Source organism: Carassius auratus, chromosome 1 (assembly GCF_003368295.1).
Source record: "Carassius auratus strain Wakin chromosome 1, ASM336829v1, whole genome shotgun sequence".
Lineage (NCBI taxonomy): Eukaryota > Metazoa > Chordata > Actinopteri > Cypriniformes > Cyprinidae > Carassius > Carassius auratus.
Window position 1 is genome coordinate 11,500,487 of NC_039243.1, and position 18,574 is coordinate 11,519,060.

The 18,574-nt window shown below is 36.6% G+C and overlaps 2 protein-coding genes across 6 annotated transcripts in view; both read right to left on the reverse strand.

The window, feature by feature from the left end:
• LOC113109348 (myb-like protein U) overlaps nt 1-18,574 on the reverse strand; it is a 972,647-nt gene that overhangs the window by 812,473 nt on the left and 141,600 nt on the right. The gene's annotated exons all lie outside the window — the stretch shown is intronic.
• LOC113109226 (protein sidekick-1-like) overlaps nt 1-18,574 on the reverse strand; it is a 132,037-nt gene that overhangs the window by 73,687 nt on the left and 39,776 nt on the right. For 3 of the 5 annotated variants that reach the window (XM_026272894.1, XM_026272892.1, XM_026272895.1), the window contains exons 5-12: nt 14,320-14,346; nt 10,569-10,680; nt 9,371-9,561; nt 6,313-6,396; nt 4,201-4,398; nt 2,853-2,969; nt 2,601-2,768; nt 1,367-1,469 (exon numbers count right to left, since the gene is read on the reverse strand). In XM_026272894.1, the coding sequence (XP_026128679.1) occupies nt 1,367-1,469; nt 2,601-2,768; nt 2,853-2,969; nt 4,201-4,398; nt 6,313-6,396; nt 9,371-9,561; nt 10,569-10,680; nt 14,320-14,346 (1,000 nt within the window). Of the gene's footprint in view, nt 1-1,366; nt 1,470-2,600; nt 2,769-2,852; nt 2,970-4,200; nt 4,399-6,312; nt 6,397-9,370; nt 9,562-10,568; nt 10,681-14,319; nt 14,347-18,574 lie in introns of those variants that run through there. The other 2 variants (XM_026272893.1, XM_026272896.1) reach the window with 2 other exon arrangements.

Below are 18,574 nucleotides of genomic sequence, written 5' to 3' on the forward strand. Positions count from 1 at the left end.
TGTTATAGGAATCATGTCCAAAATTAGACCCTGTGAGGCAAGAACCACATGCTTGGTAAGATAAACAAATGATTTATGATACCCAAGACTCAAGAACATATCTGATTGGTCAAGGCAACATTTGAGGGGTGGCCAACAGGAAGTTTTAAATACTTTGGACACGATGTAATTTCGTTTTTAGTCATGCCTTGCTTTTAGTCTGCCTGCTGCTATTAGCCATGTCGGCTTTTAGTCGGCTTTTAGTTCTAGTCTAGCTGCTGCTATCAGTCATGCCTGCTCTTAGCTTTTAGCTTGTAGCTTTGCTACCTAGCTTTAGCTATAAGCATCTAGCCATGCGGTTAGTCGTCATTGTTCTTTGAGCGCGGTTCCAGCGTGCCTGCCTACTGCTGCTACTATGAGAAGGAACACAACCTAGTCTCGTCAAACTTTATTTCTTTTCTTTTCCGTTTGAGAGTTTCGTGTTCTGAGTTAAGTTTTGTAACGTCGAGTCTCCAACGCCTGACCTCGGATGCCCGTTCAACTTCGACCAGCGCACACGACTCTGCACTGTCAGCCAACGCCCAACAACCACGGGCTTCCCAAGACGTCACTTCACTACTGAACTTCCAGCCAATCAGCGACACCGGGATACCCCTTTCAACGGGAGTCCCTTTCACAGGAAACTAAGGCAACGTATCCCCAGATATTTGTTGTACTGGTGTATCTAATATAATTTTAGTCACATTGAGGAACTCAATGCAAAGGCTAATTACGTGATTGATGGTTGTTCATGTCTATGCAATTTAACGTATTGCTGTAAACTTGGGATTACATATTTCCATTCTCTTAAACTCATCTTTCCCTAACTTTCGACCTTCCTGCAACTTGTGTGAATGTGTGTGTGCGTGCGTTTATGTGTTAGATTAGTTTACATGTCTTAGATTTATCTAATAAAGCCTTATTCATATTGAAAAGAGAAGTATCTTGTGTTTTGTGCTTACAAGTTAATGTCTTAAACTGCCGATCTTGTTACTGTGCTAATTGATAGTGTTTTCACTATAGTTTGGATATTAGTATCCAGCGCAGATTTGATGTTAAACGGCTCGTTCACTGAATCGCAGGCGCGTCTCCGTGAACAGCCGTGAAACAGTGATTCTGTTCAAATTCCCTTTAAAATCTTAAATGATTCCCTTTGAGCTAAATTGACCTGTTTCCCTTACAGAAGCACAAGAGGTGCTGGGCGAGTTATGTCAGAGGTTTTGCGTAATAGTAACAGTGACGCTTGACTTAGCATCGCTAATTAGCAAAAAACAAAAGCAGACCTTGCAGAGAAGACAATGTTAAGTTTGTGAAATTTAACAACATGCATCTCAGCTCAAGCTCTGACCTGACTGTGACTCTGGGGTCGTGGGTTGCTGTGCATTTCAGCACAGCGGTAGTTCCCTTGATGACACGCTGATCCTCAGGGGGTGTCGAAATGAAGGTTCGACCTGATTAATAAAATACAGTTCAGGACAAAATCATGCCACAGTTTAATCGTTACCAACAGCATTATTCACAGTTCTTTTAACCCTATTAGGTGATTCCCACTGACAGCTTCATTAGCAAAACAGAATTAAATTGACAAAGCATGAACGTTCGAATATTCACACTGTGTCTCAATGGATGAACATATAGTACGGCAAAGCAAATGAACAAATTACCTCACACACAACCCACTGGGTCCAATGGACTTGATTAAAGCTAATGTGTATAATATTTTCAGTATTAAATGGCTCTCTACCAGTTTAATGCACAGAAAGTGTATCACTGAGATACTATCATAATTTTTATTGAATATTTTGAATCAATTTTCTTTTTTTTCATGTCTACACAGATTATATTATTTTTTTCAGACAGATTAATTTAACTTTTAGCTATCTTATAAAAGCTATGTATATTTTTTTCAGTTAACATTTATTTGAAGTAACAATTATTTATTTATGAATTTATGTATTTATTTATTTACTTTTAAATGGATTTAATTTAAATCGTATTAAAATATAATAATTTTAACACGGTTTCTTCTTAAGCTCAATATGTCAATATCTAGCTTTCTATGTCTTGGACTATCTTTTTTGTCAGAGCTGTGTTGGTTGGGGGTAGTTTTTTTGAAAATCCATTTGGCGCCGCCTATGGTGCATATATTACACACTGCAGTTTTAATCTGACAGACTTCTTGCTTTTCTTTTTAAGTGGCCAAGCCACAAACAGCATTATTTAGGCTGGATGTCAAAAATGCTCTTAGACACTTCCACGCAGCCCACGTTTAAGTGTAAACCTACATCAGCATCATTAAGCATTCAGAGCAAGATAAACCAAGGCCTTGGGATTTAAGGATGACACTATTGCAGTGTGAAATTACTGCAAAAGACTTAACATTTAACAAGCATTGTGCTCTGCTATGCCTTTGCAATCAGCCTAGCTAATGAATGCTGCTATTAAGCCAGACAATTGCTGCTGATAAAGGCATGTTTGGAAACTGTCTGCAATCCTGCCTCTGCTGAACTGCAAATACACTGCATTCATTTGTACTTTCAAGTTATTAAGGACAACATATTTTTCATATTACACTTTCGTACTCAAGACTGTCAGGGCCATGGTTGCGTTGACCAGTCCCTCAGAGTTAGATGCCAAGCACGTATAGTTTCCTGCGTCGCTCGGCATTATGGGGAGTATCTGTAAGCCTCCGGACTCCAGCAGAGTGAAGCGAGGCATCTGCACCGATCCGCTCGCTAACACTTGAGAACCTGCAAGATTCACAGGGTTTAGGCACAAAGCTGTTTACAAGTTTAACATGTGTCCGTGTTAATGACATGCCAAATCTGACATACCATTCCTCCAAACAATGGCAGGTTTCGGCGCACCAGATGTGTCACAGGTGAAGACTGCTGACGTTCCGTCAGTCACAGTGATGTCAGAAGGGGGCGTGGTGAAAGATGGTGACACGCCTACAATGAAAACAAATAAGTCAGATAACTGAAAATCATTGAGCCCAACAATAGGGTGAATATGTATTCTCTTTTTTACAGACCCATATTTTGTTAATGTAGCTGTAGCATTACTTATTTGCAAATGATATTTGGTTAGATGGTTTGATATCAAATGCAATTAAATAAACACAATTTTTGTGAGACTTGAGTGTTTTCAATTATTTGGGGTCTCTTTATATGTGTACATGCAGTGAAGTATCACACCCCTATTACAATATTCAGTTATTCAAGTTATTCACTTGTTAATCAATTTCACAAACATGATGTATGTGCCTTACTTTAAAACTCTTAAACTTGAAAAAAAAAGTGTGAAGTGAAATGAAACTTGAGAGAAAAAGAAAGATGAGGATGACTAAGCGAGAGAGAGAGAGCTGGAGGTGTTGATTAAGTGCTGAGTGTGTGTGTGTGTGTGTGTGTGTGTGTGTGGTTGATCTCTCAGTAGACACTGATTAATTACACAGATCAATGAGGGGTCTCTGAACTCCCTGATCAATTCACAACCGAAAGAAGAAGAGAGCGAGATCACTGACTTTTAAAACATCTATGGCTGTATTTATGCATCATCCTCCCATTAGCCTGAAGCAATAGTTCACCCAAAAATGAATATTCTGTCATTATTTACTCACCCTGAAGTAATGTCAAAGCCATATTACTTATTCCAGTAGAAAAAAAAATGTGACCCAGGACCACAAAACCAGTCTTAAGTGTCAATTTTTCGAAATTGAGATGTATACATAATCTGAAAGCTGAATAAATAATATTTCCATTGATGTATGGTTTGTTAGGATCGGACAATATTTGGCTGAGATACAACTATTTCAACATTTAGAATATGAGGGTGCAAAAAATACTCAGAAAATCGTCTTTGAAGTTGTCCAAATGAATTCTTAGCAATGCATTGCATATTATTAATCAAAAATTAAGTTTTGATATATTTATGGTAGGAAATTATTTATTATTTAGCGTTATTATTTAGCAAAATTATTTATTTATTTTTATGATTTTCTTGAGTCCATACAATGTACCTAGACCCTCTGAAGCTAAAAAAGGACAAAAAGCCCAAGATCAAATGAAAATATCTTTGTGGTACTAAAATTCAGTCAATCATACAGGTCTAGAGCATGTGCGTGAGTAAAAGATGGCATTATTTCATTTTTGGGTGAACTATTTCTATACCTATGAATCTTACTTGTGACGACCAAGTTGGTGTGTGCCTGGATTTCTCCAGCCATGTTTTCAGCGAAGCACTGGAATATTCCGGCATCATCCGGCTGAATTCTCCGCACTTGCAGAACCATTGAGGAGGAGGTGAGCTTGTATCGAGGGTTGTTCAGTGTGGAGAGGGTGATGGCATCTTTGAACCACTCGAGCTTCGGTGTGGGAACCCCTGAATGATACATGAAGCATGACAATGTGTTTCAGCAGCTATCACACAGCTTAAATAAATGATCACTATTTGAGATAGACAGACATACAGACAGATAGATAGATCTATATAAGATCAGTATATAAGAATGTTTTCTCAATGATCATGTGACACTGAAGACTGGAGTAATGGCTTAATCTTGTTATCGTAGGAATTAATTACATTTTGAAATAATGTAACATTTTGTAATAATATTTCACAATCTTACCGTTTTTTTACTGTATTCAGGTAATTTTAGCCTTGGTGAGAATGAAAGCCTTATTTCATAAACATTCAAATCTTGATTATTACAAACTTTAACAGGATTGTATGTTCCCCAAATTCTTAAGGGCTAGATTTACACAAATGTCACATGACATTTGATAGAAGAGAAGATTATTACCAAAGCAGACACCCTCAAACACTACTTGATTTATCACAAGTTAACGTTTTTATCAATAGACCTTCATCAGGGCACACTTTGGTTTAATTAATCTAATAAATTGCCTTTGATTGATTAAACATCTAATAAAATTTTGACATGCTTCACTGACCAAAAAAAGAGCTTTGGAGAGGATAAGAGAGGGAGATCAAGAGAGAGGGAGTGAGAAATCAAGAAGCGAGCACAAAAACGAATAAAACGGCAATTATATGTATTAGCAATAATTGTAATTTAAGTTCATCTGAAGGAACTCATGATATGCTCATCATGATATGCAAATTAACGAATGTATCATGGATAAATGCTGCAGCTCAACACTTTAAAAGGTCAAATAGCGTGAATATGCCTCGCATCGTCGATAGTTGTCTCACACCCACAGAGATGCGAGACAAGGATGTTAAAATAAGACTGTCAAAAAATAAGCGTGCTGTAATTACATTTCTGACAGTTTAAGACAAAGTGCGCACATACTCAGCTTCACACTCTTACAAAAGTGTAAAAAGAACGAGATGAGATTCACAGCAAGTATAAACTGCAGAGGCACAAAAAAAGGAAAAGGCTCAGTAGTTTTCAAAAGTTTCAAGTTTCAAGTGAAACTGTCCAGATTTCTGTTAAATAAAGAAGGAAAACATTACAATAGAAAGAAAGGGAGAAGAAAGAACCATTTGAGCTCTCTCTTTACGAATTTTCCTTGTTAGAAGTCATGAAAAGTTTCACTTTTAGACACTTGGCACTTTGTTGCTGAAATGTAGGTCAGATTTACGCAGCTTGTTAAAAGGATTTTCTAGTTGGATTCTATTCCTCCGTTGCCCTGTGAGCCAATGATATACCTAATGTCTAATAACTAGATTCTAACGTAATTTGAATACTGACACCAATTAGAGGCTAATTCCATTAGCACCTCAGTCTCCATTTATTATATACTTGACCACTTATTCTAGATCACTCATTTAGTCGATTAAATAAAGATGAATTCAAATAGGGACACGTTGAGGAAATCACTAGGGGTCGATGCGGCGCGCTTAGTTGAAAAGGTCAAATTTGTGAGGCGACAAACGGCCACGATAAAAGTCTTTCAGCTGACTCAGCAAATAAACAGAATTATGTTCTTACAGCAAATAGTAATCTGAAAGCACACCAGCCACAGTAAAATGACCATGATATAACATTGCGCAGAAATGGGAACATTATGCTTTTAAAAAATACATTTAAAGGTTCAGGACTGACAGGCATTGCGCTGGAAGTTAAGTTAAGTTTTTTGTGCAAGTGCTGGCAGTTTATATACCCCTGACAATATAAAGATTATAGTTTTCTGCAGGGGAATGGTTATACAACAGCGTATACAGAGTATGTAGGACATGTATTGCATGACTCTAAAGTGGTCAAACTCAGGGGTGCTGCAGTAATTTGATAGGTGCAACACAGCCGCTTGTCTTTGTGGGGGCGGGGCTTACCTTTGACCTGACAGTGAAGCTCCACGGTTTTCTCAACTTCTGTTATCACCGACCTCTTCGGTTTTGCCATGAAGTATGGAGGCTCTGTGTTCATACACACACACACACACACACACATTATTGTTAGTACAAACAATAATGCAAAAAGTGCAAAACTTGTTACCCTGATGTTAGAATGCGATATAAAGTTACTAAGGTGATTTGGGTGGTTGCTGATGCATGCTGGGTAAGTTGCTAGGGCATTAATAGGTAGGTGCTTCATTTTTGGAGTGGTTTCAAGGGTATCAATAGGTGTTATGCTTTTTGAGTGGTTGTTAGGGAATCACTCGGTGTTTGCTTACATGTTATAGGTGGTGGTCACTGCATCGCTAAGTGTTGATTGATGTGTGCTGGTTAGTTGCTAGGAAAATAGCATGCATTTTTTTTAGTGGTTGCTAGGGTATGACCAGGTATAGTAATGGCTTAAGTGTTCTGGGTGGTTGCTAGGGTGTAAGTGGTTACTTGCAGTTTTAGTTGATTGCTTAGATGTTATAGGTGGTTGCCCTGATATTGCTAGGTGGTTGCTGATGTGTACTGGTTAGTTGCTAGGGAACTGGTATGCAGTTGTTTTTAGTGGTTGCTATGGTATCAGCAGGTAGGGCATTGTTAGGTGGTTGCCTAGGTGTCATGTGTGGTTGCTAAGGCATTGTTAGGTGGTTGCTTAGGTGTTCTGTGTGGTTGTTCACAGTTTGTATTTGTGGAAGACATCATGTATGGCGTACCTCATATTGGTTGGCATGTATTTATATTTTTTCCAATTAACACCAATTTGAGTGTGTTCTAGAGTTTGCTGACATAACAGGTGGATATTCAAAGTAAAATAATACAAAGTGTATTTTAAAGTCAAGATGAAAGAGTAACAGTATGAATATGTATTTCACTAAACTACATGTAAAAAGCAAGAAGTGATGCCAGACTTTTCCCAGCAGTCTTTGGTGCTGCACTTCATAATAGTAAAATAGCAGAACATCATTCAGTTTATATTATAAAAGTATATAAATTTCATCCTTTCATCCACTGCGACTTTATTTTCTCTTTTATTTTCAGATTTCATGACAGGAAGAGCAAGACTCCTGTTACTTTTCACACACCTGGCATTTTTTCCCCCTCTCGCTCGTCTAACTCACTCCAAATGAAAGTAGACAAAGGACCCGTTAAGCATTATGCTGATAACAGCTTTTCACTTACTGAAGAATATCGGGAAAAAAAGGAGGGGGGTAAAACAACTAACAACAGTAACAAAAAAATGAACGATTTTCTCTCCTCCTTTCAGTTCCTCCCTAACAAATCAGCACTTATTCAGTCTCATTGTATGTTTATGTAGATCAGTACATACATATTCAGACTGACACCTGAATCGGATTCAACAGCAGAAACAATAAAAACCTCCAACATCTCAACCTCTTTTCCACTGCTGGCTGCTCTGACATGTTCACTTTATCTTTCTATAAAAGTCTCTCTGAGCCTCCAACAGCCCCAATTTATTCATCACTCCATTGGCTGCCTTATGCATATGCATGCCCCCCTTTCACCCAATCATGTAAGGCACACACCTGTCAGATAAGCTCATTGAAAGAATATTCCTTGCTGTTTTTAATGAGTGTGAGTTGAATATTCATAGCTCATCTTTTGATGAAAAATATCTCAGGGCAGAGAATAATATTTATGTTTTTGGATGAAAGACTAGAGCTGTTAGGGAGGCTGAGGAAGCCTTTATCTTGATGCTTAGATAAAACACCAGTGACTTGACAAGAAATGCTGATATCCAACTTGCTTTTGTTTGAATGAATGTGTATAAAAACCAAAAAAACTCACTTTTACAAAATTTCTACATTTGTCCTTCCACTTACTTCTGCTTCTTCTGTGTATATAAATAATTCCTCACAATTGAGAAAAATGTGAATGAGACCTACAGTATTGTCCGCCAAATTAAAACCCATTACATTTCAAAGAGTGAGCTGTAAGGATATGACGGCAGCAGCGTGCTTAAAATAATCAAAGCCCTTTTGTCCATTGGTCTGGATCCTAATAGAGTTATCATTAAAGTGAACAATATAGTTTTCATTTTAGGTTACTCAAAAGTGCTGATGTTTTTAATTTGTATTGCTGTATGGGCATATGTGCAGTAATTTATACTTGTAGCTGTACTTGATTACAAATAACTGCCCTGAGGCATTAAAAATGGCCATGGTACTGGACTGACTTGCTTTTTAAAAGACCTAGGATCCTATTTTAACGATCTAAATGCAAAGTGTAAAGTGCACGGCGCAGGTGTCCAAATCCACTTTTGCTATTTTAACGACAGAAAAAAAGGTTGCCGTGCCCGGGCGCATGGTCTAAACGGGTTGTCCCTATTCTCTTAATGAGTAATGGGTGTTTTTTGGGCGTAACGCGCAATAAACCAATCAGAGTCTCATCTTCCATTCTCTTCAAGAGCCAGTTGTGCTCGTGCCATGACGGATTTGCTATTTACACAGCCGAAATTGGCAAGTGCAAAGACAGAACGCGTCTCCGAGATGAAACGGAGCTGCTCGTGTGTGAGCAAATGGCCTAATTCTGATACATGCGATTACTTTTTGAGCCATTGAGCCAGATTTTAGACCAGGTTTGAATTGGTCTATTTCGCAGTCTATTTTCAGCTCATTAAAATAGCATTACACCAGCAATGCACCTGAACCCACCTCTTTTTTAGACCAGCATGCCCATGGGCGCACAAATGAGTGCAAATGCATTTTCTAATTAAACGACATGGCGCTGGACGGGAAAATGCGAACAGCACCGGACTAAAACTAGCAAACACACTGGCACTGCACCTTGTGTCGCATTGTGCCGGGTGTATGATAGGCCCCTAGTGTTATACGAGATAAAAAATGAGCTGATTGCAGTTTTTAATTCAACGATCTGCTTGAATTCAAATCCATCTGTCAAACTCTTGTTCTTTAGCACATTCCATTAAAATAATACTAAAATGTCAGAACCTGCATGCATAGCAGAACAGGAGGAACACCGTTTGTCTTACCCAGCACGGAGAGGAACGCTTTGGCCTCTGTGCTCTTTTGACTGCTGTTTCTGAGCGCAGCCTCGCACACGTACAGACCCATGTCCACTGAGGTAGGGTTACTGATGACCAGCCTGCGACCAAACGAGTCCACTCCTGCTGTTAGTCTCACCCCATTACGCTTCCAGAACACCTGCAGCCTGTCAAGAGATCTTCTCCACACACACACACACACACACAAAACACAACACATGAACTGCCATACTGAAATTAATTCTCAAGCCAAGAATTATGAAGAGCACAGCAATTATTTAGGTGTAAATATTTGAGAAAAATACATACACTACATGGTCAAAAGTATGTGGACACCCCGAATTAACAGGTTGGCTGAGCCTCTAAACTCAGGCGAAGACTACTGTTAATGTTTAAAGGCAACTTTTGTGGGTTTTAATCTACACTTAGGTAGGGTCACATTTACTTGGTCAAAAATAAAAAAGATTTCTATTTCAAATAAATGTTCTTTCCATTCACTAAAGAAACCTGAAAAAAATGACCAGATTTTCACATAAATATTAAGCAGCACAACTGTTTTCAACATTGATATTAATAAGAAATGTCATGTGACACGGAAGACTGGAGTGATGATGCTGAAAATTCAGCTTTGATCACAGGAATAAATTACCTTTTTAAATATACTCAAAAAGAAAACACATTTTCACAATTTAACTTTCTTTTGTATATTGTTTCAAATAAATACAGAATTTTTTTTAAATAACAATTTAAATGTTAGCGTTTATTCTAGTGTACTTCACTATTAGCAGCTAAACTTATTTAAAATTCACAGTCTCTTGCAAGAAAACAAACGATGACTCATGCATTACATCATTTTATGGGTCATTTGTTCTGAAATAAAAATCTCACCCAGCTTTACTGTACACACGTCTATATACTATTGTCCACACAGTGTTTTTGACAAAATTGAAAAGAAGAATCTGGTTTCACTAAGCTGAAACAATGCCTAACTAAGTCAAAGTTTTACAGCAATAAAATGTGAAATGACAGATATAATCACAATTCTGACTGAATGACACTAAATTAGATAACCAATGTTATGGATAATGAAAACAATATAACGATTACAAACATCTGTGAAATTATACAAGAACCCTGTTATTAACGGAGCCCAGGCTGTGATTCACTGCCGTCGAGGGCAACCCACCTCGCATTAACGACGCACTCAAGAGTAGTCTCACTCGCCCCAGCAACCACTGATGTGTTCTTAGGTGCAATCACTATCACCGGGGCAACCAATTCAGCTGGGGCAATAACGTCTGAGATGGAGAAAGCCAAAAGAACGGTCAAAGAGAGAGAGAGAGAGAGAGAGAGAGAGAGACAGCTGATTATTTGCACAATCAATCAGGTTAATAGACTGAGCATCAAAGGGAAGATAAGGTTTTGTTATGAGGTGCTTATTTTCTTCTTCTTCTTCTTTTTTATCATCTCTCTAAATCATTTCGTTCTCTGAAAAATAATACATGCAGAAGAAAGTCAAATGACTCTCCATGGTTGACGGATGACAGAGGAGGGAAAGAAAGAGTGGGAGATGAGGAAAGATAGGTGAGTGGCGAAAATGACTAGATTGAGTCTTTAAAGGAATATTTCACCAAAAAATGAAAGTGATGTCATTTACTCAAACTCGCGTCATTCTGTGCAAATCACTGTACAATGAATGGGAACTGGAGATTTCAATCGCAAAAAGTTTGCAAAAGCACCATAAAAGTTACACATACAGTATGCATTCTGCAGTATTAAGTATTTCATAAAATTTATATGGTTGTGCATTATATTCCTTGGCACATTCATTGGGGAACTACTGATGTCTGATTAGTCAGATATTTTCAATGAATTAATACTTTATTCTCAATATTTCTAAGTATTTTAATATTATACTAGATTTTATAGTGTACTTTTGTATCTTTTAAAATCTTCTTTTTTTTAAATTGCATTCGTTGCATTATGACTTTTAAATGCCGTGAAATAAAATACAGAACGAGTAAATAATAATAGAATTTTCCTTTTATGAGAATGATTCCTTTAAGAATCAAGGAGAATACACCTCTGATGAAAAGCAACCTACCGTGATAGATAAACTAGCACACAGATGCAAACGCACACACAAGCTTTGATCTGATCTTTGATCAGTGACTGGAAAGGTGTAATGCATTCTCGCTTTCTCCAAACACAGCAGTGATAGATGCTCTAACTTTTGTAATCTCAGATGGGATATATGTAATTTATGCATTCATCTCACTGTATCTCATCATTCAAAGAAATGACAAACAAAGCACAAAAAAAGAAGCTATAGCAGAAAACCACGAGCGAAAATGAAATCCAGAAGAACGGACTGAGCAAATGGAATTGGACAGTAAAAGTCAATAAGAAAGTGAACAAGATATATAGGAGAGCTATTTCTGAAAGTCTAAAAACGAAGCACTATTTCAGAATGAAAGTTGTGTGTGTGCACTCTAAATGTAGCCAGTATATGTTTAACAGGTTTGGATCTTATTACCCGGCATGAAACCTGATTTGCATAGTTTTGATCAACTATATGATAAATCACATAGCAACATGTTATAAAACATGCTAGAAACATGTTAGCAACATGGTAAATCATGCTAGTAGTGTGTTAAAATATGCTAGCAATATTAGTTGTTACATGTTTAATTCTAAAAGCTTTTCAATACCTTTTTGACCTATTAGACTTTGTCCAGCCAACATCAATGGCATTAAAATTATTTTTTCTAGTCATTAATATAAGCTATTATGCATACATATGAGGAAAAAAAAACTACAAACAGTCATTGCTCTCTGGTTTTAGGGCTTGAAATGGCAGTGATCGATCAAACTTTTTTGAAAAGTTACGGAACTATACGTGTCCAAGTCCAACTGTGTGAAATGCAATATCATGCTGAACGGCAAACAATTAACATAAATACATTAAATATGATCCAGTAGAAATTAAGAATCCCAGTCTAGCTCACATCCCTCACCTCTGCTGACAGAATAGTTGTATGAGTCTATCTATTCTCATATTGTGCTTCTGGAAATGCTGATTATAGCTGCACGTTATGGTTCAGAGTGAGCTCAGAAGTACAGTGGCCTCAAGAACGCCGCAAATGAAAAGGAGGTTTTGCACTAAGGGGAAAAGACAGTGTGTCGTGCTTCTGAGGTAGTGCTGCTGTCAGCCGCTAACACAGCCTCATGCACTCAAGTCAGAATGGTGTTTGACATGGTGTTGACACGGTGTTGTCTTCCACGAGTTGGTATTCATCAGGCACAGATATTAGCCGCCTTGAGCATATCGAGATGGTCGGCAAACGATTTAGAACACAGCTACAGGGACAAGCGGAGTCCACACACGAGGATAGGGGTCATTCGGCAAGATCGGATGTGATAATCTTAATCCAGTGTCTGTCTACATGAGTAGTGAGTGAGATTACGACATGTGGAGATATTAAATTTGTCTCTGAGGAGAATCCATTATCTTAAGCCTCTAACAAATCCATCTAAACACATAGTACAAGAGAGATTACACACACACACACACACACACACAGAGGAAGACAGCATGGGTGAGACAGCAAAGAGAGAGCAAGGAAATTATTTTTTCTCAGGATTCTAGGCTGTGTTTGGTCAATGTGTGCACATATTACTGTGAAACTAAATATCATGCTGTGTGTGTGGGTTAAGCTTAAGGTAAGCAGAACTATTTGAAATGATCAGACAATAACTTCTTTTAATATGTATTTTGCAGTACTAATATGCATGCATAATTAATGTACTAAATGAAAAATAATGGGAGAAAAATTATAGATCCACAATACATAAAAGATCAGCTACAGTATAGGTATGTTCAGAATTAAATACATGAATATGTACAGTGTATGCTACATACTATATAAAAAAAAACACATTATAAAATGTTATTAGTATGTTAATTTAATTACAAATATTAAAAATAAAATAAAATAAAATGGTCATATTATTATTATTATTATTATTATAAATTAAAAATAAGATCATCCGAAACAAAACAATATATATATTTTTTTTATTGCAATTATATGTTGCTGACAACTGTATCTATCAGACTGAATTGGTGAGTGGGTAGGGCATTGGACTTTTAATTTTTTATTATGCATGGACTTTATGACAATTACTTGGTTTCATGTATCATTAATTTATTTTTAGGGCTGCAACTAATGATTTTCATAATGAAGTAGTCTGTTAAAATTTTATTTGATTAATCAATTAATCTGATAAAAAAATCCAAACATTAATTGTTAAATTAAATTAAACATTTTATCAATTATGAAAATGTTTCAGTTATAAAAATGTTACTTCACATCCTGCCCAGTGTTGTACCCCAAACAATGTGCAAGTCTATGAAAACATATACAGTGAATGTAATCACTCATCTGAAAATAGAATTCATATTACATTTATACTCCATTACAAAAGTCCCTTTACAGTTACTCCTCATATAAAAGTACAATTAATTGGGTTGCATATAGAATATAAAAAAAATTTGTATTTTTGTACTCCACTTTTGTTGTGCTTTATCTATTTGTCTTTTAGTCTGCGTCTGCAGTACTTGTGTTGGATTAAAACGTATCTCCTAAAGCTTGAACGGGGGTTATTATTGCTTGTCTTCATTGTACTTCATCCAACCCTGTTCAAAATTCTTCCCATAGCCCATGATTCTGAACATAGCCCGTGCCTCATTTTCTGAGCAATCAGAAAGGGAAATGCCAAGAGGATGAATGTTCACTTCATAAATCAAAATCTCAAAGCAGATGATCATCTGATGTCATCAGAGCAAGGAGACAGGAGAAGAGGGGAAGAGAACGAGAGAGAAAGCGAGAGGAAGGGAAGATTGCAAGATGTAAGAGTTCATTAGAGTGTCTTACCAAGGGAACCACGATTCCTCTTGTTTACTGCCCATCAGTTCACAGAGGACAGAGGAAAAAAAAGAAAAGAAATAAATCAGGGGGAAAAAAACAAAATATATCCTCAAACTTTAAGCTCAAAAAATTATATTAGCTCCACTGCTCTTGGTCCCTCTTTCACACCTGCTGTCATGTTATCACCCTGTGGCATGTAATTATGGGAATTTGCTAACCCTTGACCTGCCCTTAATGGAAGCACCACACCTACTGTCTTCCTATTTTCACTTAAACCTGCAAAATGAGGTGCAGACTATACAGATGAGAGTAAACACCCACAGAGATAAACAAAGAGATGCATTTTGATCAATATCACACATAGAAATGAGTGTCAAGATTCATCAAATGCAAAAATACAGTATTTCACTTACTTTAAAGTAGCTGTATCTCATAACCAATTTTGTCTATAAATCAAGTCTGGATGGATTAGCTGATATGATTTGGAATATGATGAGAAATATTGGAGTTTATATTGAAATCCCAGACTTTTGCAGTACATATACACTTGTTCAAAAGGATATATTTATTTGGCCAAAAATAATTAAAAACTATTTCTATTAGAATATTTAAGTTGCCTTCTTCTTCTTCTGAGCCAAAATGTAGTCAACCACCAAACTCTGCTCAGACCCTCAGACTGTTCTGAAGTTAGTTGCTATACTGATTTTCGAAGACCAGACCAAAATCACCAAAATCCCATAGAATTTCATTAAGGGGGTCAAAATTTTGTGCCGTAAGGGTGCATCTTATTTGGTCCCTGAAAAATGCTGCAATGCACTGCAAAAACTAGGGACCATCGGCTCTCACTATGGTCCCTCACTGGAAATCACATCACATTTCTGAAGTGTGAAAAATAAACCACACAAGCCAACTCGATAATATGACATGTGACAGAGTAAGACAAGTGAAAGAAGATTTGAACAGAAAAACAACATGATAATCATGCTAGAACATGCTAATCATGCTAAAAACATGTTAACCACATGTTAAGCATGTCAGAAACAGGCTAGCAACATGCTTATCAAGTTAGAAACTTGCTAACAACATGGTAATGTCAGTCTAATCATGCTCTAAACATGCTAGCAACATGCTAATCAAGCTAGCATCATGTTAAATTATGTTAACAATGTGCTAAATCAGATTAGCAACACGCTATCAGAATCTACCTAAAATTTCAAACTTCAAGCTTTTACAACTGCTTCAAACGTTCAGTCAAGGCTTTTTCAAGCAACTTCAAAGTTTTCACGCAAACCTTACTCATCTAGTTTTAAAATATAATTTACTCCTGTGATGCAAAGCTGACTTTTCAAGCCATTACTCCAGTCTTCAGTGTCACATGATCCTTAAGAAATCATTCTAATTTACTGATGTGGTGCTCGTGAAACATTCTTTTTATTGTCAAAATTGAAAACTGTTGTGCTGCTTAATATTTTTTAATTGATATAAAGTTTAAAAGATCAGCATTTATTTCAAATAAATAAATGTTTTGTATTGTTTTGTTTGTTTTTTGTATAAACGTCTTTACCATCACTTTTGATCAATGTAATGCATTATTTCAGATTAAAACTATTAATAATAAAAATAATAAAGATACTGGCAGCAGTTAGTGTGTACATATATACAGTATAACATGAGAAAGAAGGCAAATATATCATCCACCCATCAACCCGTCAAGCTAGTATTAACATTTAAGTGAACGTCTCTTCCTCTCACTGTGCCTGTTGCTCTCTGTCTCACATGACAACCTCGGCAACTGCTGTGCTTTAATTGGTTTTACATTAGACGGATGTTGTAAGAGCAGTCACACTGCCAGAATGTAGCCCGAAATTCCTGACACTGCCAAAACTGAAGACATCGCAAGTGAAACATTATGAAATGATCAACATTCCAAACTAAACAGACTGTGCTATAGTGTTGTCACATGACTTCATTACATGAATTCTTAATGTAGATTTGTATTGAAATATCTTAACAGTGAGCTCTGGCCTACTGTTAGCACACATCCTTGTCACAATGTGGGTTTTCCCTTCTTGTCCTCTGGACTAACACAAGTCTCTTGCTCAAGGACAGTAATTAAGAAGGGAATTTAATTATTCTCGTTTTGACTCTGATTGCAATCAATGATTCTGGTACCTTAATGATTCTCTTAGCACATCTGAGGCAGGTTTATTATAGTTAATTAAGAGTAACCCCCCAACACTGTAATTTTATTTATTTATTATTTTTTTATTTTTTTCGTTCAAAGACTATTGGACAAGGATTATTAGAGTACCACTGTAAAAACATTATTTCAGTATTTCTACTTCAAAATTTAATGTTAAATTCAATTTGTAATTGTTTGAAAAATTTACAGTTTTCTTAGGGGAAATTGTTCTAATTTTTTTTTTTTCCCCAGTGTATATAGGCTAAATTATAAAATACTACAAACTGAAACAATAAAACACAACATGATTCAAACAGCCACTAAAATATATATATATTTTTTTATTTCATATAAGAATTTTCATTTTTGGGAGGCGAAATATTCCTTTACAAAGACCACAGTAATCATTTGGATCATGTATATTTTATAAAGAAATGTTTCTGAAAAAGAATGCAGCTGTTTGGTCACGAAAAGGTGTTAGAAATCACCTCTGATTTACACTGGAAATTGGTTTTCTGTATTATGGGATACAATATTCCCAGCAGTTTGCTGTTTTAAATTGCACATTTTTGTCAAATCATTCAGATATTATGTGCATACAAAAATGGGCACATTGTGTTTGTGATTACGCACACACTATCAATTTCTGTGCTCCAACTGGTTATTAATTAGACGGGTGTCGCAGGAGGAATGCGAACCAAAATCTGTGAGACTGCCAGCTAAGATTCATCGCAATGGCAATTCATCAGCTAATTATGTGATCCAAGACAACAGATTTTGCCGAAATTACAAAATTAATCTTTTACAACCTGTAAATTTTGTCTCGGGCAACACAAGTGTTAAAATTGTAACTCGACTTTAAGCAAAAGTTTGCTCTAAGGAGGACATGAGGAACAACTGAGATTTTAAAGAAATCTCCTTTGTGACATTCCTCTCGCTTCTTCTCCCACCCATTTTCTCCTGAAAACTTTACAAACACGAACAAGGGCGAAGCACAAAGTGCGTGATGAAGTTTCAGGGAGGAAGACGGTGTGCCAGGGCTAATGAAGAGTAGGGGAGGGCGGGTAGAAAGGACACGAGAAGCAGCGGATGAAAGGAAAAGAACAGGATGAGCGTGAGGGAGGAAGTGAGAATGAGAGACAAGTCATGAAAGATTTACATCATCGGGAACTGACAGAGGAACCCCAGCAGCAACAGATACATGCAAAGAAAGAGAGAGAGAGAGAAAGGGATAATTCAAACACAAGCCCATGTTCATGTATGAGCAGAAGCCACACATATGCATATGACTACTTATAATATTTGGATTGGAGGCGAGTGTTATTCTGATCATCTGTCACTCTTAATCTCTGCATCTGTAATTGAACAGGAGATGATAAAACACTATAAACAGATGAACCCCAGCAGTCTCTCTCTTTTCCTCTTCCAATGTCTCTTTCCATTCTTCCCTCCTTCCCTCCATTGGAGTCAAAGAACTCTAACATTACTTCAAGAATATCTAAATAAATATGGAGCAGCAAGGATAATGTTTCTCATCATCCTGAATTTAAGGGTTAAAACATCAATGTCCAAATGTAGTTGTTGATTCTGATTTAGAACACACTTATAAGGAAAGTACATCAAAAATCTTTAAAAAATTCTTATCCTCATGTCATTCCAAACCAGACTTTCTACTTGGAACACATTCACAAGTTATGAGTTTTACTCTTTTGTCCATACAATGAAAGTTTAATGCTGTTTTGACCACAACGTTCTACAATATATCTTGTTTTGTGTACAGCAGAACACACAAAGTTTGTTACAACATGTGGGTGAGTAAATGATTTTTTAGGGTGAATTGTTCCTTCAACGAATCTAGTTCTAAATCAGATTCAAATATTGTTTCTGATTTTGATCACACATACTATACTGATTTGGATTGCACTTAGCATTTCAGATTCTGACTGTAACTATTCGTAACTATTTATGGAACTGAATCAATTTATTTTTTATTTTTTATGAATAAATAATGTACCACCTCCAAATTTGCACCTATACACTACCACTCAAAATCACGAGATCAGTGAATTATTTAAAAAA